The 19,652-nt window shown below is 40.3% G+C and overlaps 2 protein-coding genes across 2 annotated transcripts in view; both read left to right on the forward strand.

Annotated features, from left to right (window-relative positions):
* LOC105311126 (arylamine N-acetyltransferase 1-like) overlaps positions 1-19,652 on the forward strand; it is a 149,580-nt gene that overhangs the window by 29,519 nt on the left and 100,409 nt on the right. The window lies entirely within an intron of this gene.
* Positions 1-19,652, forward strand: part of LOC105311125 (F-box only protein 36-like) — a 28,467-nt gene that overhangs the window by 6,445 nt on the left and 2,370 nt on the right. Inside the window, exons 2-5 of the mRNA XM_023526944.1 lie at positions 359-479; positions 9,188-9,222; positions 12,844-12,975; positions 18,396-18,568. Of these exons, the coding sequence (XP_023382712.1) occupies positions 418-479; positions 9,188-9,222; positions 12,844-12,975; positions 18,396-18,568 (402 nt within the window). The 5' untranslated portion in view covers positions 359-417. The remainder of the gene's footprint in view (positions 1-358; positions 480-9,187; positions 9,223-12,843; positions 12,976-18,395; positions 18,569-19,652) is intronic.

Below are 19,652 nucleotides of genomic sequence, written 5' to 3' on the forward strand. Positions count from 1 at the left end.
CCCTATTGCCTCCCCCAGTGCATTTCTTTCAATCACATTACTTGCTGCCCCTTTAGAAATTCAAGTTTCCACTTCATGCCTTGAACAAATAAGACTAAAAATAAACACAACTTTTATGAAAGTGATCTGGAGGAGAGAACATAGGAATTTTCCCTTTTGCATCATTTATTCCTAGCTCTTTTAAGTTGAGAAATCCCAAACTGACAGAAAACTGCAGCAGGACCTCCCAGGCAGCATGGGTAGGACGGAAAATGGCAGGAAAGCCTCAGAGCAGGTAAGTGTAAAATACTGCATTTAGGAGCGAAAGTTTAGCTAGAATCCTAACAAGAGCGGCTCGGAGCCACATGTTCTATTTCAGGAGTGATTCCATTCCTTTATTGTCTCCAACTGAATGGGCCATGTTCATGGAAGCTACTGATGACAGTTCTTCCTCCTGGGAAACTCTGTGGACATGCGTTACAGGGGCTACACAATAAACCGTGAGTGGCTACAATTCCTAAGTAGATGTTAAAATAATTCTAGAAAGATAGACTCTCATGTGTCTGAAAGTACATGGTTTGAAATAAAACTTGCCCCAAATGCAAATTCTAGGGCAAAGATGAATTACATTTCCACATTTTCTTTATAACTTTGGCACCATTTGGCATAGATGCTTTCATTTACTTTTGTGAATAGGTAATATATTTACGTGAATCAGACACCAAACATTATTTTAAAAAATGGATATCTCTCTTCTACTCTTCAACATATGCCCCAGTCTTCCCCCCTGCACCTCCCCACTCACACACAGTTCTTTTTCTTTTTCTTTAGAGAACCATTATGCACATAGGAGATAGACATTTTTTCTTCCCCTTCCTTTTAAAACTAGTACCATACTCTGTACATCCTCCTGCACCTTGCTTCTTTTCACTTAGCAATATATCCTAGAGCTTGTTCCCATCGATACATAAAGAGCCTACTTATTCCTCTTTCTAGTTATTAAGTAGCCAATGTATGTACCGTGTATGTACATACATTGTACCATAATTTATTTAGCCAGTCTCTATTGATGACCACGTAGATTGCTTTCCATATTCTGCTACTATAAATAGTGCAGTATTGAAAAACTATCAACGTACGTTATTTTATGTACACACACACACACACACACACACACACACACACACACACACACACACACACACACCAGCATTAGGATAGAGAAAAATTTCTAGAATTGGAATTGTCGGGGGACAAGATATATGCATTTGTAACTTTCATAGCCAAATGGCCCTTCGTGAAGCTGGCATCAATTCATACTCTTACCACCAATGTTTAAGGGTACATGTTTCCCCACAGGCTCACTCACACGTATGTTAACATAACAAACTTTTAGAACTATGATATCCTAGTGGTTTGTTCTGACCGTGTATTCAAGCACTGATAACTTGTGGTTTTAATTACCAAGATTTACTGTTTGCGTGTCTGGCAGGGCTAGCCCCCCACTCATTGCTCTTCTTTTATAGAACCTTTGGGCAATTCTCATGTTTTTTCTTCTTTCCATGTGCAGTTAGGAATCACCTGGACTAGCTCTTCTGATCCGCTGGGTTCCTCACTGTGCAAATTGTGTTGAAACCCAACTTATGGGCATAGCTCCATGGGGCTGTGGAGAGCTACACCAACTCACCTGTATGCTTGATTTTATGGATGTCCTTTTCACTGCTTGTTTATGAGTTTGCTTTAAATCTATTAAAAATAACCTCACACGCACCTTCAAATCCAGGCCAACTTTCGTGGCCCAGCCTAGCATAGGATTGGTGTGGAGTAGAGATGGATGTCTAAAGGAACATAGGATGCCATTATAAAAATAGGAGAAAGGGATGTCAAAGGCAAATTTTACCACAAACTTAGTGTCTTAAAACAATTATTATCACATAGTTGCCATATGTCAGGAATCTGGGTCCTCTGCAAGGCTGCCATGAAGGTGGGGCTTGGGCTGTGGTCTCATCTGAGGCTTACTAGGGGAGGCTCTGCTTCCAAGCCCTTGTGGGCAGAACTCAGTCCCTAACAGCTGAAGGACTGAGGCCCTCGTATTCATATTGTCTGTCACCTTGAGGCCATTGCAAGCTGTCTGCTGGAGGCTGTCCTCATCTCTTAGGGGTCATTCACAGTTCTTTTTCACTTGGGGTTTCCTAATATGGCCATTTCTTCCTTGAAGCCAGCAACAGTTGGGAAGAGGGGCGGGGAGATTGAGAGAGAGAGAGAGAGAGAAAGAGAGAGAGAGAGAGACCAGTAAGACAGGCCCTTCCATCTCCTGAACATAATTACATAATCTCTTATATTCCATCACTTTTACTACATTCTATTGATTAGAAGGAAGTCAGAAGTCACATCCACACCCAAGGGGAGGAGGCTATGCAAGAGCATGAACACCAAGAGAAGGGGAGCGCTGGGAGCCATTTTTAAAGCAGCCTACAACATATGACTTCTCTTTTGCTCTGGTATAAACCTCAGTACTAATCTTAACATTCAGAGCCATGCCGAGAAAACTCCAGGAATGTATGGTATGATGATGTAGGACATGATAACAAGCCCTTAAATCTTCTTTTACTGGGGGAAGGGAGAATGGGTGTGGCTCATCCAGGGCGATTATGTCTGGGAGAGAAGGAAACAGTGAAGAGGAGTTGGTGTCTTCAAAGGAGATTTGGTCTGGTAGTATACAAGACCCCTGTCGTTTTTGCCTGTCTGACATGTCAATTTTATTTTCAATTAACAAGTCCTTGATCCCTCCTGTTATTCAAGTGGGGGGAAACCTCAACCCACAGCCCAAGACTGACCAAACAGAGCTCTCGTGACGGGTTTAGTAATGAGCATGTACCCCAACTCAGGATGACCAGAATCAGACCTGCAAATTTTGTAGATATTACTGAGAAAGACACTTTCAGTTCTCTGAGGGTAGTTGGGCTCATCGAGTAAAAGACTAGACCTGCTGGGAGCCATCCCTCTCACCAGTTGGTCGTATACTGATGAGTCGTATACTGATTTAGACACCTTCACCTGTGTCTAAATCAGTATATACGACTAATCTTATAAATTCGATAAACCAACAAATCCATTACTACTTTGCCTGAGCAAATTTAATTTGGGTTTCTATCATTTACAACTGAGGTATAGAAGAGAGAACTTTCTCTTTAGATAAAATGGTAAGTTTCGGGGACGAGGAGATTGTCCTACGGTCAATGCCCACTTCTCACCATTTTTGTTCACTCCTGTAGTCTGAGCCCCTTTTTGTCCACTTTAGTATGAAATCCAAGTGGCTGGTTCAGGCTTAGGTGACCTGTTTCTAAGAGCTTATCGCTACAGCTATTGTCACCAGGTATAAGCACTTGTTTGGAAATTGGTCTATAAGTCAAAAGTGATAAAAAAAAAAAATTCAATGAGGTAGGAGAAGATGCAAAAACTAGGAAGTCAAAGGAAAATAGTATGTTTAGCAGCGTGAAGTGCTTTAGACAGGATAAGCAAGAAATGAAACAAAATCACTTCATCAATGATGATTAAGAGGGTGTTTGGCAATTCTGAGGGAATATTTTCACCAGAGTAGTGTGGAGTCTAGCAAGAATCCAGGAGTCGATGAGTGGTATCAAGTGTATACTTCTCTTTTGCTTTGACAAAAAAGGGGACAATGGAGATGGTAATGAGAAGCCTGATGAGGAAAAGTGTTTTTGCCGGTGAGGAGATGGGAGAGCTAGGATACCGGATGGAAGACGGTCCTCCATGAGTGAGATCCAGGGAAAGAGTGAAAGATCTCTCCTCAGACTGGTGTTCTCAACCCTGGCTGCACACAGAATCACCCAGGGAGGTCACAAAAAATACTAATGTCTACGCTGCATTCCAGCCCACGTAATCAGATTCTCTGTGGGGTGCGACCCAGGCTTCGGGAGGCTTTCGTGTGTATCCAAGGTTAAAAACCACTCCTTGAGACAAATACTTTGTTCCCTGGATCAACGCGAATGGATGAATTATGAGACATTTAGAAACAGGGAGATTTCAAGACAGATGGCATTGATCTCTTCAATAATGAAGAAGACAAAGTCATCTGTTAAGAACAAGTGGGATGATAGCCAGTTTGGGGCCAAAAGGAAAGTGCAAAAGGTTTAGAATAGCTATTACATTAATAAGAAATGTCCAAGGAAACAAATATCTCTGCAATGCTTCTGCTTATGTGCAATTAGGTCATGTAATGAATATTGCCCAAAATGAACTACAGCAACGGCAACTGGCAAACAATTCAATAACTCATCAAGCTTGTGAAACTTAAGACTTAGAAGCAAGGAAAGTAAAATGATTAGATCAACTTTGGAAAATAAATCACACAGAGGATGTCATTAGCTGTGAGGATTAAACAGTAGGAACATGCAATGTCTGCTCAAGCGGTCATTTAAATATAATGATGCTTTTTTCTTTTAAGGAGCTCTGTGAATGAAATTACATTTCTGTGATATATCCTTATGAGAAGGCTTTAATAATTTCTTTTTCCATTTACAAAAAGGCTGGGTGTGGGTGGGTGGATGGGGCCAGAAAATATTAATTTGCCCCGGCTCAAAAGAAAGAAAAACGTAATGCTATAAATTCAATTTAAGATTTTTCAGGGCTTAAAAAAAGAAGGTGGAACACTTGACCATAAAAAGCAATTAATGTAGTAGGGGTTTAAATTATAACTGTAGGACACGATGAAAGCCATGAAACAGGTACAAATGGCTATGATGCCATAAAAATATAAAGAACTCAAAAGACATTATTTGCATCTGCCCAGTTTATCAGAGAAAGTTTCATGTGCACAAAGAAAACTCAGCTAGGCCTTGAAATGTGGGGAAGCATTCATGAACAGTTGTTAGGGAATGCGTGGAGTGTGTAGGGAGGTGGGGTAGGGAGCTAAGACTACAAAGTATGCTGCTGTGGGGTCAGCTTATGAAGGAACTAGAAGGCAACACCAAGGACTCTGAACAATGAGAGTCACTGAGGATCGATGACCAGTCAAGTACGAAATTGGAATTGTGCCTCTTAAAGATTATACTTGCTGGAATGCTAATTGGGAAACTACTATGAAGTTTGGATGAGAGAAAAAAGACAATGCCTAATTTTTTTCTAAGTGTATTTCTTTTAAAGTTTTTTCTTACTTTTTTATTGAAGTATTATAGATATAAATAAAAGTGTACAAAACCTAAGTGTGGAACTCAATGAACACAACTGTGTACCTACCATTGAGATTAAGAAATAGAATACTAACATTTCAGAAGTCCTTCCACACCTCCTCCAAGCATCCTCCCAGTCACCACACCCTTCTCCTCAAAGGTAACCACTACCCTGACTTCAACTCTTGTGTTTTAATTCTATATGAATGGAATCATAGAATATCATCTTATGTCTTTGGTTTCCTTCACTCAATATTATTATTGTGAAATTTGTCAATGAGTTTGTATGTGTAATTGTAGAGTATTCATTTTCATGGCTGTGTAGTATTCCATTATATGAATATAGCACAAATAGTTCATTTTATTGTTGATGAATATTTGAGCTGTTTCCAATTTTGGCTACTACAATTAATACTATCTGTTCCTGTACATCTTTTGGATCACAAGTACATGAATTCTTTGAGTTCAACTTAGATATGACATTGCTGTTCGTAGGGTATTTTGTATGTTCATCTTAAGTAGATACTAATAGTTTGCCAAGGTGATTGTACCACTCTACACTCTCAGCAGGATCTGAGAACTTCGTTACTCCACACCCTTCTCAACACCTGGGAGTGTAAGCCTTTAATTTTTGCTGTATAGGTATGTCTATAGTGGTACTCACCGTGGTTCTAATTTCCATTTCCTTTATTACTAATAAAGTAGAGAATTTTTCAGATATTTATCAGCCATTTGGTTATTCTCTTAGGTAAATGTTCTATTCACATCTCTTGTCCATTTTCCCATTAGATTGTCTCCTACTTATTGATTTGGAGGAAATCTTTACATATTCTGGATATATGCCCATGGTCAGTTATATGCATTGAAAAATCTTCTACTTTTTGGCTTGCCTTTTTATTTTTTCATGGCATTTTGTTGTTGTTCTTGTTGTTGTTTTTGGTGAAAAGAGGTTCTTGATTTTAAATGTTGCCCAATGTATTGATCTTTTACTTTATAATTATTTTTGTTTATGTTTAGGTCTTGCTTAAGATATCTTTGCCTATCCCAAGGTTAAAGTGTTCTAGAAAACTCTGATATTATAAAAATCAAATTATTAATCTTTCTGAGTAGGATTTCCTCTGGCAAACCATCCCAGCCTGGTAGGTTTAGCTTTAAGCAGATGCTGACGCAACCGCACTAGTGTGGTAGGTTAGTGTTCAATGTTTCAAATAGTAACCAAATGCAAATTCCGGCTGAAGTTGAGAATATACGATGTGGGTCAAGAAAGATATTTACTGCTGTTAAGAAAATAGAGAAGACAAAACAAAACTAATCAAACAAAACCCTAAAAGAAGCACTGTAGGAGAATTCACCCTGACAACATGACCCACTGATTTGACTGTGAGCCTTTCATGTGATTTTTCTTTCTGGAGATAATTTCGAGCCATTACTTAAGTGGTATATGTCTCTAAGTATATTTTTTCTCTGAATAGTATATTTTCTTATGCCTTGCATATTTGAAAATATCTTTCGATTGCCTTCATACATATTAATATATCTTATTAAGGATGTTGAACGATTCTTATGTTTCTTTTGACTTTTGTAGTCAGTCTCTTAAAGAGACTTACTTTTTATCAGGGTTTTCAACATAATTCCCTTTTCCTTGTCCTGACTACCCTCGTACAAATTCCAGGTTCCTTTCTTTCTCAGTGTTCTCATTCTGGACGGAGAGACTTTTACTGGGTTTGACACTTGGACAAATTTACTCAAATTCCAGAGATATAAGCCATGGACAAAGACAACCTCAAAGGTTCATTTTTGACATTGCTTTTCAGCAAAGTCATTAAGTCGAGTCCAGATTCAAGGAGCGGGAAGATTCTACTTTTTGTTGGAGAAGCCGAAAAGTCACATCTGAAAGGATATTGGTGCAGGGAGGAATGGTTGTTTATCAGTGTACCCCATCCTAAAATGTACATCTTAAACCGGAGAACTTTTGATAGTGAAAGGGAATGTTTCTAAGCATTATGACAAGACAGCAGATGTAAACCATTTAAGCATGATTTATTAAATAGAAATCCAAAAAATAATCAGATTTTCCCTTCCCTCAGATTAATAATCCAAAGGATCATAATGTCTAAAGGGATGCTTCTCTTTCATTTAGATACAAACTTTTCATTTCTATGTTCGTTTGCAACATTAAAATTATTCCAGGTCAGTTTCAATATATCACAAAGAAATACACCAGAATATTTAACAGGAATGTCATCACCTGTACATATACACAGTAACAATTTTAAGGTGATGAAAATTATGTTTTATGCTTATAAGAATATATGTCATACATGTCACCAAGTTCTACATTACTGTTTTTGTTTTTGTTTTTTTGTTTGTTTGTTTGTTTTAATTCATATCCAGCTGACTCCCAATCTCCTACCACTGACAGGAACTATTCGCAGCTTCCCATGTGTTCAAGAAAGTAGTATGTGAACAGTGGTGGTTATTTCTAGGTGGTAATTTCAACCAACTGAATCTCAAGATATTAACGGTTAGATTGATGGCATGGCAGAAGTTCCGTTTCCAGGCGACCTTGAGGCTTGCCACATTATTTCAGCCACAGTCCCCGCGCTGTCTCGTGAAGCATTGGGGCTTTAAGCATAGGCAAGAGATTGGAGCAGCTGATAGCTGGCATCTAATACTACTTTCAGTCCTGAGGTTGTGATTCCCAGGGCAGCAGAGGTTTATGTGCCCCAGGATATATTGGGTGTTGGCTGGCTTCACTTTCCCTACGTTTTTCCCCTTAGTCCTCTCAGGAGTTCCCTTGAGTGAAGTAGAGGGGATTCAGGTGCAGAGGTGAACACACCTTAGCACTCTGCCTGGCCTTCTGAGCCAGCAGAGGCAAGAACGAAATGGAATTTCTCCCTGTGTTTCTATAGGCAGGTGCCACTGGAGTACTGAGACACAGATTTTTTTTTCCCCCTTGGAAGAGGCGCCTGGAAGAAAGAAATTAGGAATGAGTGATAGGTGATTGGAGACTATTAAAGTGGAAAAATTAAAAGCTGAGTCTTACATAATGGGAAACCAAAATAAGGACATGTATCACGTCAAGTGGAAAAGTCCACGTCTCTGGGCTACTCTGCCGGGCATTGCCACCGCTCGGGTTTGGCGCAGTGTCAGAATGGAGCACTCTCCGTTATCACCCGGTGTTAACTCTGACATTCACTGGCGTCTGCTATATATGCTGGGCCTGTGCTAACCCTTTCCATCACGATTGCTGCATTCCTCACGTGTCCCAGAGTCACCCAGGAAACGGTGGATTAGGGCTTTGGCACAGTGTGTCTGATTCCCGAGCACAGGCTCTTATCCACCCGACTGGAGCGTTTCACCCTCTCCTGGGAGCACCCTTCCCTCGGGCCCAGTTCGCGGATACACACCGCTCTCACGGTGCTAACTGCACTTCCAGAGTGGGAACTGTCCTCTCAGCCACCTCTGTATCTCTGCTGATGAGAAAAATTCAGGAAGTGCTCAGTAAATATGCAAACATAATTCAACAGAAAGGAAGAATAAGAATCTGGGAGACCATCAGAACCGGGCATGGGGATGGATAGAGAGGCAAGTACAGACTTTCAAAGAGGAAAGCAAGGCTGCTACACGTGTGAGGAAACGAACAAATTCAACGATTTGAAATAGGATCTCGCAGACTGAAACAGACCCCTAAAAACCCTTTACCAAAGAAGGGATACTCTGACCTCCTGAAACCTGCATGTCCAGTTCTCAGATGCTGGGGAGGCCATGTAGCTTTGGTAGACAAAAAACACAGGTGGAAGCTGGTCTGCCTGGGGATCCTGGCTCGGTGGAGAGATGGCAGCCTCTGCTCTCCTTGCCCAGCCTGTTCCCTTCACACTGTGAGTGGTGGGATTCTCTCTGGACAGAATTTGAGGTATGCAGAAAGTATCATGAGACAATATATCTATCCAAATGATTAAGAGTTTTCTTGTTTTTAAGGAGTCTAAATTTTCTAACATTATTCCTTTAAACAGTAAGCTGGAGGAGAGATGGCATTTAAGGCTTGGAGGTAAGTGAACAAATGGCAGAAAGAACCAGTGATTTGGAATAACAAGACTTGGGTAAGACCTTGTTCACTTATGGGTCTGCTAGTCTTTGGCACATTAATTGGTTTGTCTCTAACCAATTAATACCTGCTTCATGAAATGAATTCAAGGACCCAATAGGAAAAGATTTGTGAGGTGGTTTAGGAAAATAGTTAAAGGTGTGGGCTTGAAGTCAAAGTGTAATTTCCAGAAGGCTAAACTCTGACTATGTTTCAGAGTTATCAGCTTGTGAGTGCAGAATGAGCAGATAAGCTAGTTCAAACAGGGAATTTGGGGACCAGCAGTTTATATAGTTGGTAAAGGCAGGCTGAAATAACTTTGCTAAGTTACAGAAAACTGGTTAATGGGACTACAGTCATGTACCGCATAACAACATTTCAATGAACAGCGGACCACCTATACGATGGTGGTCCCATAAGATTATAGTGGAGCTGAAAAATTCCTGTTACCCAGTGACATGGTAGCCATCATAATATCACAGCACAACACGTTACTCACGTATTTGTCATGATACTGGTGTAAACAAACCCAATGCACTGCCAGTCGTATAAAAGCATAGCGCATATAATTATGTACAGTACATAATGCTTGAGAATGATAATAAAAACATGTTACTGGTTTATATATTGGCTATGCTTTTTATTTTAAAGTGCACTGTTTCTACTTATAAAAAAGTTTGCTATAAAATAGTATGTCATGTTACACAGGCAGCAGCCTCATATATCTCACGGTTCTGTGTCTCTTGATTACATCACTTTCTCCTGTGCTTAATTTAATCTCATGTTGCTTTTTAAATTTAGCGTAGCCTAAGAGTACTGTGTTTATAAAGTCTACAGTAGTATACAGTAATGACCTTGGCCTTCACATTCACTCACTGACTCACCCAGAGCAATTTCCATTCCTGCAGGCTCTTTTCATGGTAAGTGCCCTATGAAGATGTACTGTTTTTAATTCTTTACCCCATATTTTTACTGTACCTTTTGTACGTTTAGATATGTTTAGATACACAAATACTTACCATTGTGTTATAATTACCTACAGTATTGAGTACAGTAACATGCTATACAGGTCTATAGACTAGAAGCAATAGGCTGTACCATATAGCCAAGATGTGTAGTAGGCTATACCATCTAGGTTATTGTAAGTGCACTCTATGATGTTCACACAATGACACGATCACCTAACTATGTGTTTCTCAGAACATATCCTCATCATTCAGTGGCACGTGATTGTATTTCCAAAATACATTCTATAAAACCTATAGGTAAAATGTTATTTCTTTCTGATAAGGTGTGCCGTAATCTTTAAGACAGTTGAAAAATGTTTTTAGAAAGCATATTTCCCAGTTAGTCATTCACCCAATTAAATACGTTTTATAATTTCTACCTCCCATCAATTAAAAAATACTTATATGCTAGTTGCCAGACAAAAGTTTTTAGCAGTATATATTTTACTCTCTTATAAATACATATAAAATGTTTAGTAGTGGTCTAAAACAAAATTAAAGAATTTATTTATGAGTTTTAAAATCTTAATTCTTCCCAAAAGCCCAACGTTAGAGTTTGATATACTCATATGCACAGATTTACTGAGGAAATGTAACTCTCGTCACATTTTTTGCTTCATCGACAACTCAGAATTTTAGTTCTACATTATATTACATTGTTTTACTTTAGGTAATAGGAAATTTTGACCGTACTGCTTTTAGTGATCTCTTACAAGGTGTATTCCTAGGTTTTTGAATCAATAGGTCCTCATTTTGAGACAAATTTCACATACATTTAAATTGAAAAATGGAGTGATACTTTTCTGGGAAAAGAAGCCTGAATTTGCTGACTGGTTTGAATATAAGGACTAATTGGCAAAGGTTACCTGGTGACTATTTTCCATAAATTTCATTAAATCTGCTCTCCAAGGCTTTAGCAAGCTCTATAACAATATTGGGCAAAAATGGGTTGAAATTATTGCCTTGCTTTTTCTTTTCCCAAGCCTTTTCGATTATATCAGATTAAACTGCCTCTAGGAATGAGAGTAGCTGGTATCGCATAACTATAATAGTTATTTGATACGTCTTGAAAAAGTCTTTTATGTCTACTTTCCAGAAACCGAGAAACTAAAGGACTCTAGTGATTAAATAACAAATCCTTTTAAAAGTCAGATGGTTTCTAATTCTTTGCTTTCAATAAAATTGAAAGAATTATCAGATGGTAGGCCATTAGAAGTAATTTTTGGTTATAGATACATTGGCATATAACTTGAAAAAATTTAAAGAATCAGATGTTATTACTCTAATCAAACTCTGCTCCCTTCTATTTCAACAAGGTTTCTCAGCAATCAGATCAATAAGAATGAAAAACAAATAGAATTGTTTAACATCATCTTATTGTATTAGTAAAAAGTATTCAATTTATCTGTTAACATATGAACCAATCGGAAAAAATCTCCATCTATCTGAGATAAATTTTCTCTTAATATTTTATTATTGAAAACTTTAAACATCTACAGAAGTAGAATAGTAAAATGCACCTTCACTAGCTTCAACAATGATTAATAATATCCTGCTGTTTTGAATTCAAGGAGGGGTATTTCTATAGTTTTTATGTTTATATCTTCCTACCATAGACTGGGTGGCTTATAAACTCTAGAAATTTATTTCTCACAATTCTCGAGGCTAGGAAGTCCAACATCACAAAGCAGGCAGATTTAGTGTCTGGTGAGAGCTCTTTTCCTGGATCGTAGACGGTCATCTTCTCTGTGTTTTCACAAGGTGGAAGGGGTGAGGAAACTCTCCGAGGTCTCTTCCATAAGGGCACTAAATCTCATTCATGAGGGCTCACTCATCACCTCAGCACCTCTCAAAGGCCCCATCTCGAAGTATCACATTAAGTATAAGGTTTCAAGATATGAATTAGGGGCAGGGGACACAAACATTCAGACTATAGCAGTTAATAGATCAACTATTTGAAGATCTGCCTTGATTATACACTTTAATGATAATAGATAGTTTTAATACTTAGGACCTTGTAGGAAATCCAAAGTTTTCATTCACGTGCGTATTTTGATTGCAGGGAATTTCATCCTCATCAGGATAAAATACTGTGACATTCAAATATGAACATTTTTTTAGGAGATACAAGAGTAAAAGTTTTGAGGACCACTTGGTAAGGGAACAACAGTTGGCTAAACGTAAAATTTTACCAGTTCCAGGCTGGGACCAGTCTCTAATTCCTCAGACACGTTTTGTGCTTTTCTGGTGCATGCAAACTCTACACGGTTGTTTCTCAGCCAGTCCTGAAGGGGAAAGTCTGACATAGCTTATAAAGTATCACTTGAGTATTTGATGATTGGGGACTGTGATTCGGTGGGCCTAGGTAGGCCCCAGCAACTTTACTTATTTGTAAATCCCAATGAAAAGATGCCAACGCAGATGACAGATCCTCGGATAAGCCCTCTCCAGGCTGGAGCTTCAAGACTATGTCACATCAACACTCACGGACTTTTAAATAAAGACAACATCTGGCCAATTTCTTTGCCATGGTGGATAACACCTATGATGCACCACATGTGTTTGCTTCTGTGGGCAGGTTATCTGGAAGTCATGGATGGTTTCCCTCCGCCTGGAACAAGAAACAGCCCTCCCCAGAGAGGTGAGGAAACTCCACGCAGACTTCCTGCTGAACAGGCGGCTGCACGGCAACTATGGGGCTGCAGCACAGGTACAGGCGGCGCTCAGACAGGGCGTGGCAGTTCCAAGTAGCCCCGGGCACCTGTGGCTGCTAGTGCCCCCCTGTTTAAAGAAAGCCGTTTGTTTCTGGTGCTAGCAACCTGTCTGGGAGCAGTGAGGGAGCCCAGGGGCTGCCTTGGCTTGGCTGAACTATAGGCATCTGTGGTGTGTAGCAGCCCAGGGCAGAGCTGCAGTACAGCCCATGGAGCCTCTCGTCTGGTGGGGGCCAAGGGTCCTTCACAGGCTACATGGCCTTCCATTCTTTTTCTTCTATCTAGGGAGTGTCACATGAGTAGAACCAATCAAGGGTGCACTGATTTGTTCATTCAGTAGGCATTTTTAAGTGCCTACAATGTGTCAGGAACAACTTTAGGCTCTGGGATATGAAATAAATGAAGCAGCCTACTTTTTTTGGTGCTCAGAGGCAGAGGGGAGTGGTACTGAAATAACCAAGTGCTATGAGGGGCAACTGGACACTGAGCTGAGTCTAGAATGGAGTGAATTTTCCCGGAAGGCCCTGGCACTTAGGGCGGTGAGAATATTGTGGTCCAGATCCACCTGTTCACACCCTCAGGTAGCTCCTGGAAGCCTGGTTGGGGCAGGAGATCCGGATGAGGCCCGACATGCTACACGTGATCAAGCTCCTGTGTGAAGAGACAAGGGAGGGGCATCTCGGTAGCTGCGGGGATGGCCAAATCAGTAGGAGAGGAAGGCATGTGGAGGTGGAGGCAGCATCCATGTGTAGGACACAGATAGGACTGGGAGGGGGCACAAAGAAAACGTCAAATGTTTCCAAAGCACAGATCATCCTACATTCTCCAGGTTCACAGTAGTGCCATCCCTAAATTCACCCCTCCTGGTGACTCCCATGCTGGTCCCTCATGTCCTCTACTTGAGACAGTCCCCTCCATAGTTGCTCACAAGATGTAAGAGAGCTGAGGTCCTAGCCAACATACTTGCCTCTGCATCTCTCTGACAGAGACACGCAGCCTTGCCCACGGAGAATCGTGTCAAGCTTGTGGATGTTTCCTAATCTGAGATAAATACCTAAAGGTGGAAAAGTTACAGAACAAACTTCAAAGTTCTTACAAGATTCTTCAAGTGTAGCTATCTTTCTCAATAGTTGAGGGTCTCTGGGTCTGTGAATATATTCTTGTCTAGAAATTGGTATCAGGGTTATGTCTCTCTCTTCGTGGTTTCTCAAGTCAGACCTACATTTATATGATCTAAAATAGGTTTTAGCTATGCAAATCAAGCAGGAATCTAGTGGGCAGTGTCTCATTTCAGCTCCGGGCCCTCCATAATCACCCGCCCCTAGAATGATCTGGATGCGGGGCCATTCTGATGACTATACCAGCCCTTCTGCCTGTTATGGTCACCTTCTTAGTTTTGACTCTAAACTCCTGGATTTTTCCTTTTTCATTTAAGTCAAGGAGCCTGTATTAGTTTCCTATTGCTGCTGTAACAAATTACCACAAGTTTAGTGTCTTAAAAGAACAGAAATTTATTCTCTTCCAATTCTGCAGGTCAGCAGTCTGAAACCAGTGTCAGCAAGGCCACACTTCCTCCGGAGACAGACAGTGTGGGGAGAATCTGTTCTCTGCCTCCTCCAGCCTCCGGTGACCGCTGGCATTCCTTGGCTTTCCATAGCATCTCCCCAATCTTCAGGTCCACATCTTCCAGTCTCTCTTCTGCTCCATCTTTATGTCACCTTCTCCTCTGTATGTCTGTGTATATAATCTTTACCTCTTCTCTCTTATAAGAACACAGGATTAAACTTAGGGTGCACCAGATAATTCAGGAGATTCTCCTCATCTCAAGATCCTTAATTTAGTCATATCTGCAAAAATCCTTTGTTTCCCTTCATATAAAAGAATATTCACAGGTTCCAGAGATTAGGAAGTGGATATCTTTTAGGGGCCATTGTCCAGTCTGCTACAGAGCCGACTCTAATTGCAGTCACTTGTGTGTTTTCAGGGATAGTGGTGTTTTCTCACCAGTGTGTTTTCAAAATTTTGTAGAAAAGAGTATTATTTAGCCCTTGGGGACCAGAAATAGGAGGAAGAGTGTGGGTAGCAGGGTGGGTAGCATATAAGCAATTTATTCTAGAATGACTGTCCCCAGAAATCTCTAAATTCGGATGGGAATTTTTGGCATCTCAATTTCACTTGGTCACCACTGAGTTTGGGCTGCTATTAACCAGTTAGTAGACGACTGGTTACCTCTATGATGTTTAAACCAACATACTATCCATAAATTCAGCCCAATTTAGTATTACTTTCTTTCTTTCTTAGACTCCTACATTCAGAATCCATTTCTGCATTTGTTCCCCTCATTTTTGCTGACATGACTTAGTAAAGTGCTGTGTTCTGCCTCATCCCAGGATCAACTTTGTTATTGGCTACCTCAGGCCTGGAAACAGTGGTGGGATGGGGATAGGGAAGGCGTAGGAGGACCAGTGGGGTTTGTGTATTTGTGGGTCTGGAGTATTCTGAGTCTGTCGAAGCCTAAATACCTCCATTCTGATACACAGAGTCCTATCCTGTCCAGATTATTGAGCCAACCTTCACAAAGACATTTTGGGGCTCTTTTAACCCTGTGACTATAAGACAAATAATTTTAGCACCTGTGTAGTAAGTCCCAAGACTTAGGTTTTAAGAACGTTGACATTTTCTTTGACATTTTCATTCAAGTTCAGTGCTATTACAAATTGCTACTCTACCCTACAATCTTGAGTTCCTCTTGCCTTTTACACTGTTCTATGGCGGTGGCAATGTTGTTTCCCTAAACCTGACCCCTAAGGAACCGTTTATTTCAGGTGACCACAGGTAATTAGCCATCATCCCGTAGACGGTGGGCTGCCAGATTCTTCTTCCTGGGTATTAATGGGATTTTTACTCAGAGCGGTGTAACTTATTTCCCCAAATTTCCTTGTGTTACTGTTGCCTCTAACCCCCTCTCTGTTTATCGGTTTTCCTTGGGAGTTCTCGGTCTTAAGCAACAGAAACCAATTCTTGCTGACTTAAGCAGAAAAGGGAAATTATTGAAAGGATCTCAAGTAGCTCAGAGAATCAACTGGAAGCCTGGAGCATGAGATGAGGCTCAGAACCAACAGAGAGAGGGTAGCATGCAGAAAGCACACAGTAGGCTCCGGTGGAGTCACTGTTGTCACTCTGTTGGGTGCCATTATCACCACCACTGCATGCTGTTGCCCTGAATCGTCACTTCATCTCTGCATCACTAGTGAGTCAGGGCATGCACAGGAGTTGGCTGAGCTCTGGCCTCCTGGATCCCAAATGTTTATTCCCAAAATTTATCCTTCCCAAATAGACCAGTGTACTTAGGGAGAAGGTGATTGATAAAAGTTTTAAAATTCATATTTCCTGACCACGCCTTATTCCAAACCTTTTCCAAGTGAATTTTAATTGTCCGCTCACTTGTGTGGATTTCCCTGCCTGCCAAATGGAAAGCCCAATTGTCATCAGTCTTGAGCTTTGTATCCTGAGCATGCAGAGTCATCCCCTGGCACGAAGTACACACCCAGACAAGTGTGGTTGGTCTTGGTGGTTGGGGGAGCCCTTGGCAAGTGAGAGTTTGTGTCTGTAGTATGGAGGGGTGAACATGCAGCTCTGCCTTTTACACCTTAAGGGGTAGAACCTGTAAATTACCTGTTGGAAGCAGCTCACGGTTTATCGAAAAGTGTATTACGTGGAAATGCTAGGTTTCAGGGAAATTTGAAGGACTTAGAATTTTTCTAAATATTGTTAAATTAGCAAAAATTGCAAAGGGATCCACAGCTCTATCACATTACAACATATGTTAGTTCTAAGTTAGAACCTTGAGCCTTCGGAGTGTTTCTTTGTGACTGTTTAGTAAATGGTGATTGTGGTTGGACATTGGTGTGGCCTCCTGGTCTTATAGGCAGAATGTGGTAAAGGCGGGTGGAGGGGGGGCGCGTCTCTAGACGCATCAGAGTCACCTGGAAGATGAGGGCTGGGCTCTAGAATATCAGTAGTTTTGAGGCATAGTTTGAGAATGCATTTCTGACAAATTCCCCAGGAGCTGCTGCTGGCCTGAGGAATCCCACTTTGAGCATCACTACTATAGGACAAGTGGTAGTTTTCCTTCAAGTCAAAGCTTTCTCACACATTATAGCAAAACCAAACCTGTCAGTTAAGATCAGATTTGACAGCTTAAAAAGCAAGGAACACCGCCTCTCACCGAAAGAAGTCTACAAGAAGGTAGGGGCTTCAGAGTAAGCTGGCCCAGCATCCCCGCCACTGCTGTCAGAAGCCCAGGGCCTTTCCACCTCTGTATTCTGCACGCACATTTTGGTTCCATTTGAAGGCTGACTCCCCTGAGGCCTGCCATCTTGCTGGACTCACTGAGGTCATTTGTCCACCACCTGACCAATGATAGCCACCAGGCACTTGATTGGAGCAGACTGGCTTGTGTCTGGGGCCTGCACTGATCAGACCTGGCTTGAGCCACATGGGTTTGTTGAGGGAGGGGGTAAGCTGTAGGGAGGGGGTGGGCTGTAGAGTGGGGGTAGTCTGTGCAGTGGGGAAGGCTGCAGGTGGGGTAGGTTCTGTTTGGAAGAAAGGAGACAGTGATGACTCACCCACTCTTCAATAGAGAGAGAATATTAAGTGCTACTTTAGGCAATAATTTATACCTGTAATATTGAATTGCTTCACTTTACGTCTGTGGCAAGAAGACTGTGAAAACAATTTAGTGCTGGATTACTGACAGCTTCATGTATAAAAAAATTTAACTTTTTAGAAGTTTCTCCACTGAGGATCTGATGAAAGCCAATATAGACTGTATGATATACTTATTCATAATAGCATGATACTAATTTAGGGAACTGTGGATGAGCAGAAGAACAGCAATGTCACCACATCCGTAACGTGGATTTCTGGTTAAGAACTCCTGATGGAGAGGACCTGGTTCTGCCATCTATGATTCGGAGAGTCTGAGGAAGACCGTGACCTTTTAGGGGTTTCTGTCGCTTTTATATGAGATGAAGGGTGTGAGTCCAGTGAAGTCAAGGACAGGTCTGCTTTGCTCATACTGTATGTTTGATCCTTAGAAAAGTGCCTGCCACAGAGGCGTTCAGTGAAATTTTGAATGAATGGATGTGTAAAGGTAACAATAACTGTCTCTTCAAAGAACTGATTGTCAGGCAAAATGTAAAAAATTTCCTAAATGTGTCTTAGTTAACTTAAGCAAGTTAAGATTTCTTACTGATGAGCATCTTTTCAGTGGGAATATTTATTATAATGACGGGTATATTATTTGTGAAGAAGCATTGGTGTTTGTAAAATCAAGTGACTTTTTTTGAGAGCGGGCCCGTCATAACCAAGTCTGTCTCTGTCTCTGTCCTTGTCTCACTCTCTTGCTGATATTTAGGGCAGATGCAGAAAGTGTTTGGGAAAGAAGTACTGGATTATTCTTTGAATCTAGGTCAGGGAAAATTGGATTTGTTAGTTCGCATGCCTGACAATATAATCCTACAGATCTTCTCTTTCCTTGATATGGATGACATTGAGCAGCTATCGAAAACTTGCAAAAAGTTCCAAAAGGTAAGACCTTAAAATATTTTTTTACTTGTAAATATTACACAGAATTTCAAAAAGAAAAGGAGTGATCTAGAAAATCTTAACTTCAGGGGATGACAAATATTGGAATGGGGCAAAAATAATTAAAATAAAAGTAATGAAAGAATTAAAATAAAAAATAATTTAAAAAACATGTTTTACCTAAGAAACTAATTAAGCTAGCGCTTAAGAGGAAAACAGCGCACATAGAGAAGAATTAAGCAGTCATTTGTAAAACAAAAATGTCATAGGCAAAGTGATTATACCAAGGGGAAATCCACCAAGCTGTATTTCAAGGGAAATGACTTTTCATAAAAAGGTACATATTAAAGAGAATGTTAAAATAGTACTAAGATAGCTTCCACTCATACATGAATTTAAGCAAATATCAAGAACAGAAGGATAAATCGTATAGGAACTCCTACATGCAGATTTTCACCAGTGTCCTTCAATGAGAACCTTGGCAGCAGATGAACAGAGAGATCCCTGGGGAAAAATTAGTTTTCAAACTTCTCACTTTAGAACTTCTCACTCTTAACTTACTGTTAAGGCATTTGCACATATGTGGTAATAATAAGTTTTGAATCCTTTTGGAATGAGTAGTAATGAAAATCTTTTTTTTTTTTTTTTGCATGATCATTGCTTAAAAATTAGAAAAAACTAAAAATCATAGTAATCCTACCTACAATTGCTATTAAATTATAGTATATTTCCTGTCAGTATTGCTAAAAGCCTGAGTATTTTTAAAGATATTTCATTATGAGGTTTAGGTGGCTTCTAGACCAAAATACGTAACTGAAAATATTCAGCTGGTCAGAAATTCTAGCCATAAAAGAATTTGTTATTTGTAAGATAAATGTTGGCTTAAAGATAAATTTTCTTATTTAAGAACCAGTAAGTTACAGTATTAGGTACTATGTCTTTTCATTCATTTCAGCATTCATTCAACAAATATTTACTGAGTTCCACTGATCGCTGGGTATAAACAGTAGTGCACAACCCAGTCCTTGTCTTCATGGAATTACTGGCCAGTGGGTGGTACAGGGAGAGAAGTCCAAAGTCCCCATAA

The sequence above is a fragment of the Pteropus vampyrus genome, unplaced genomic scaffold, assembly GCF_000151845.1.
Source record: "Pteropus vampyrus isolate Shadow unplaced genomic scaffold, Pvam_2.0 Scaffold1000000514, whole genome shotgun sequence".
NCBI lineage: Eukaryota > Metazoa > Chordata > Mammalia > Chiroptera > Pteropodidae > Pteropus > Pteropus vampyrus.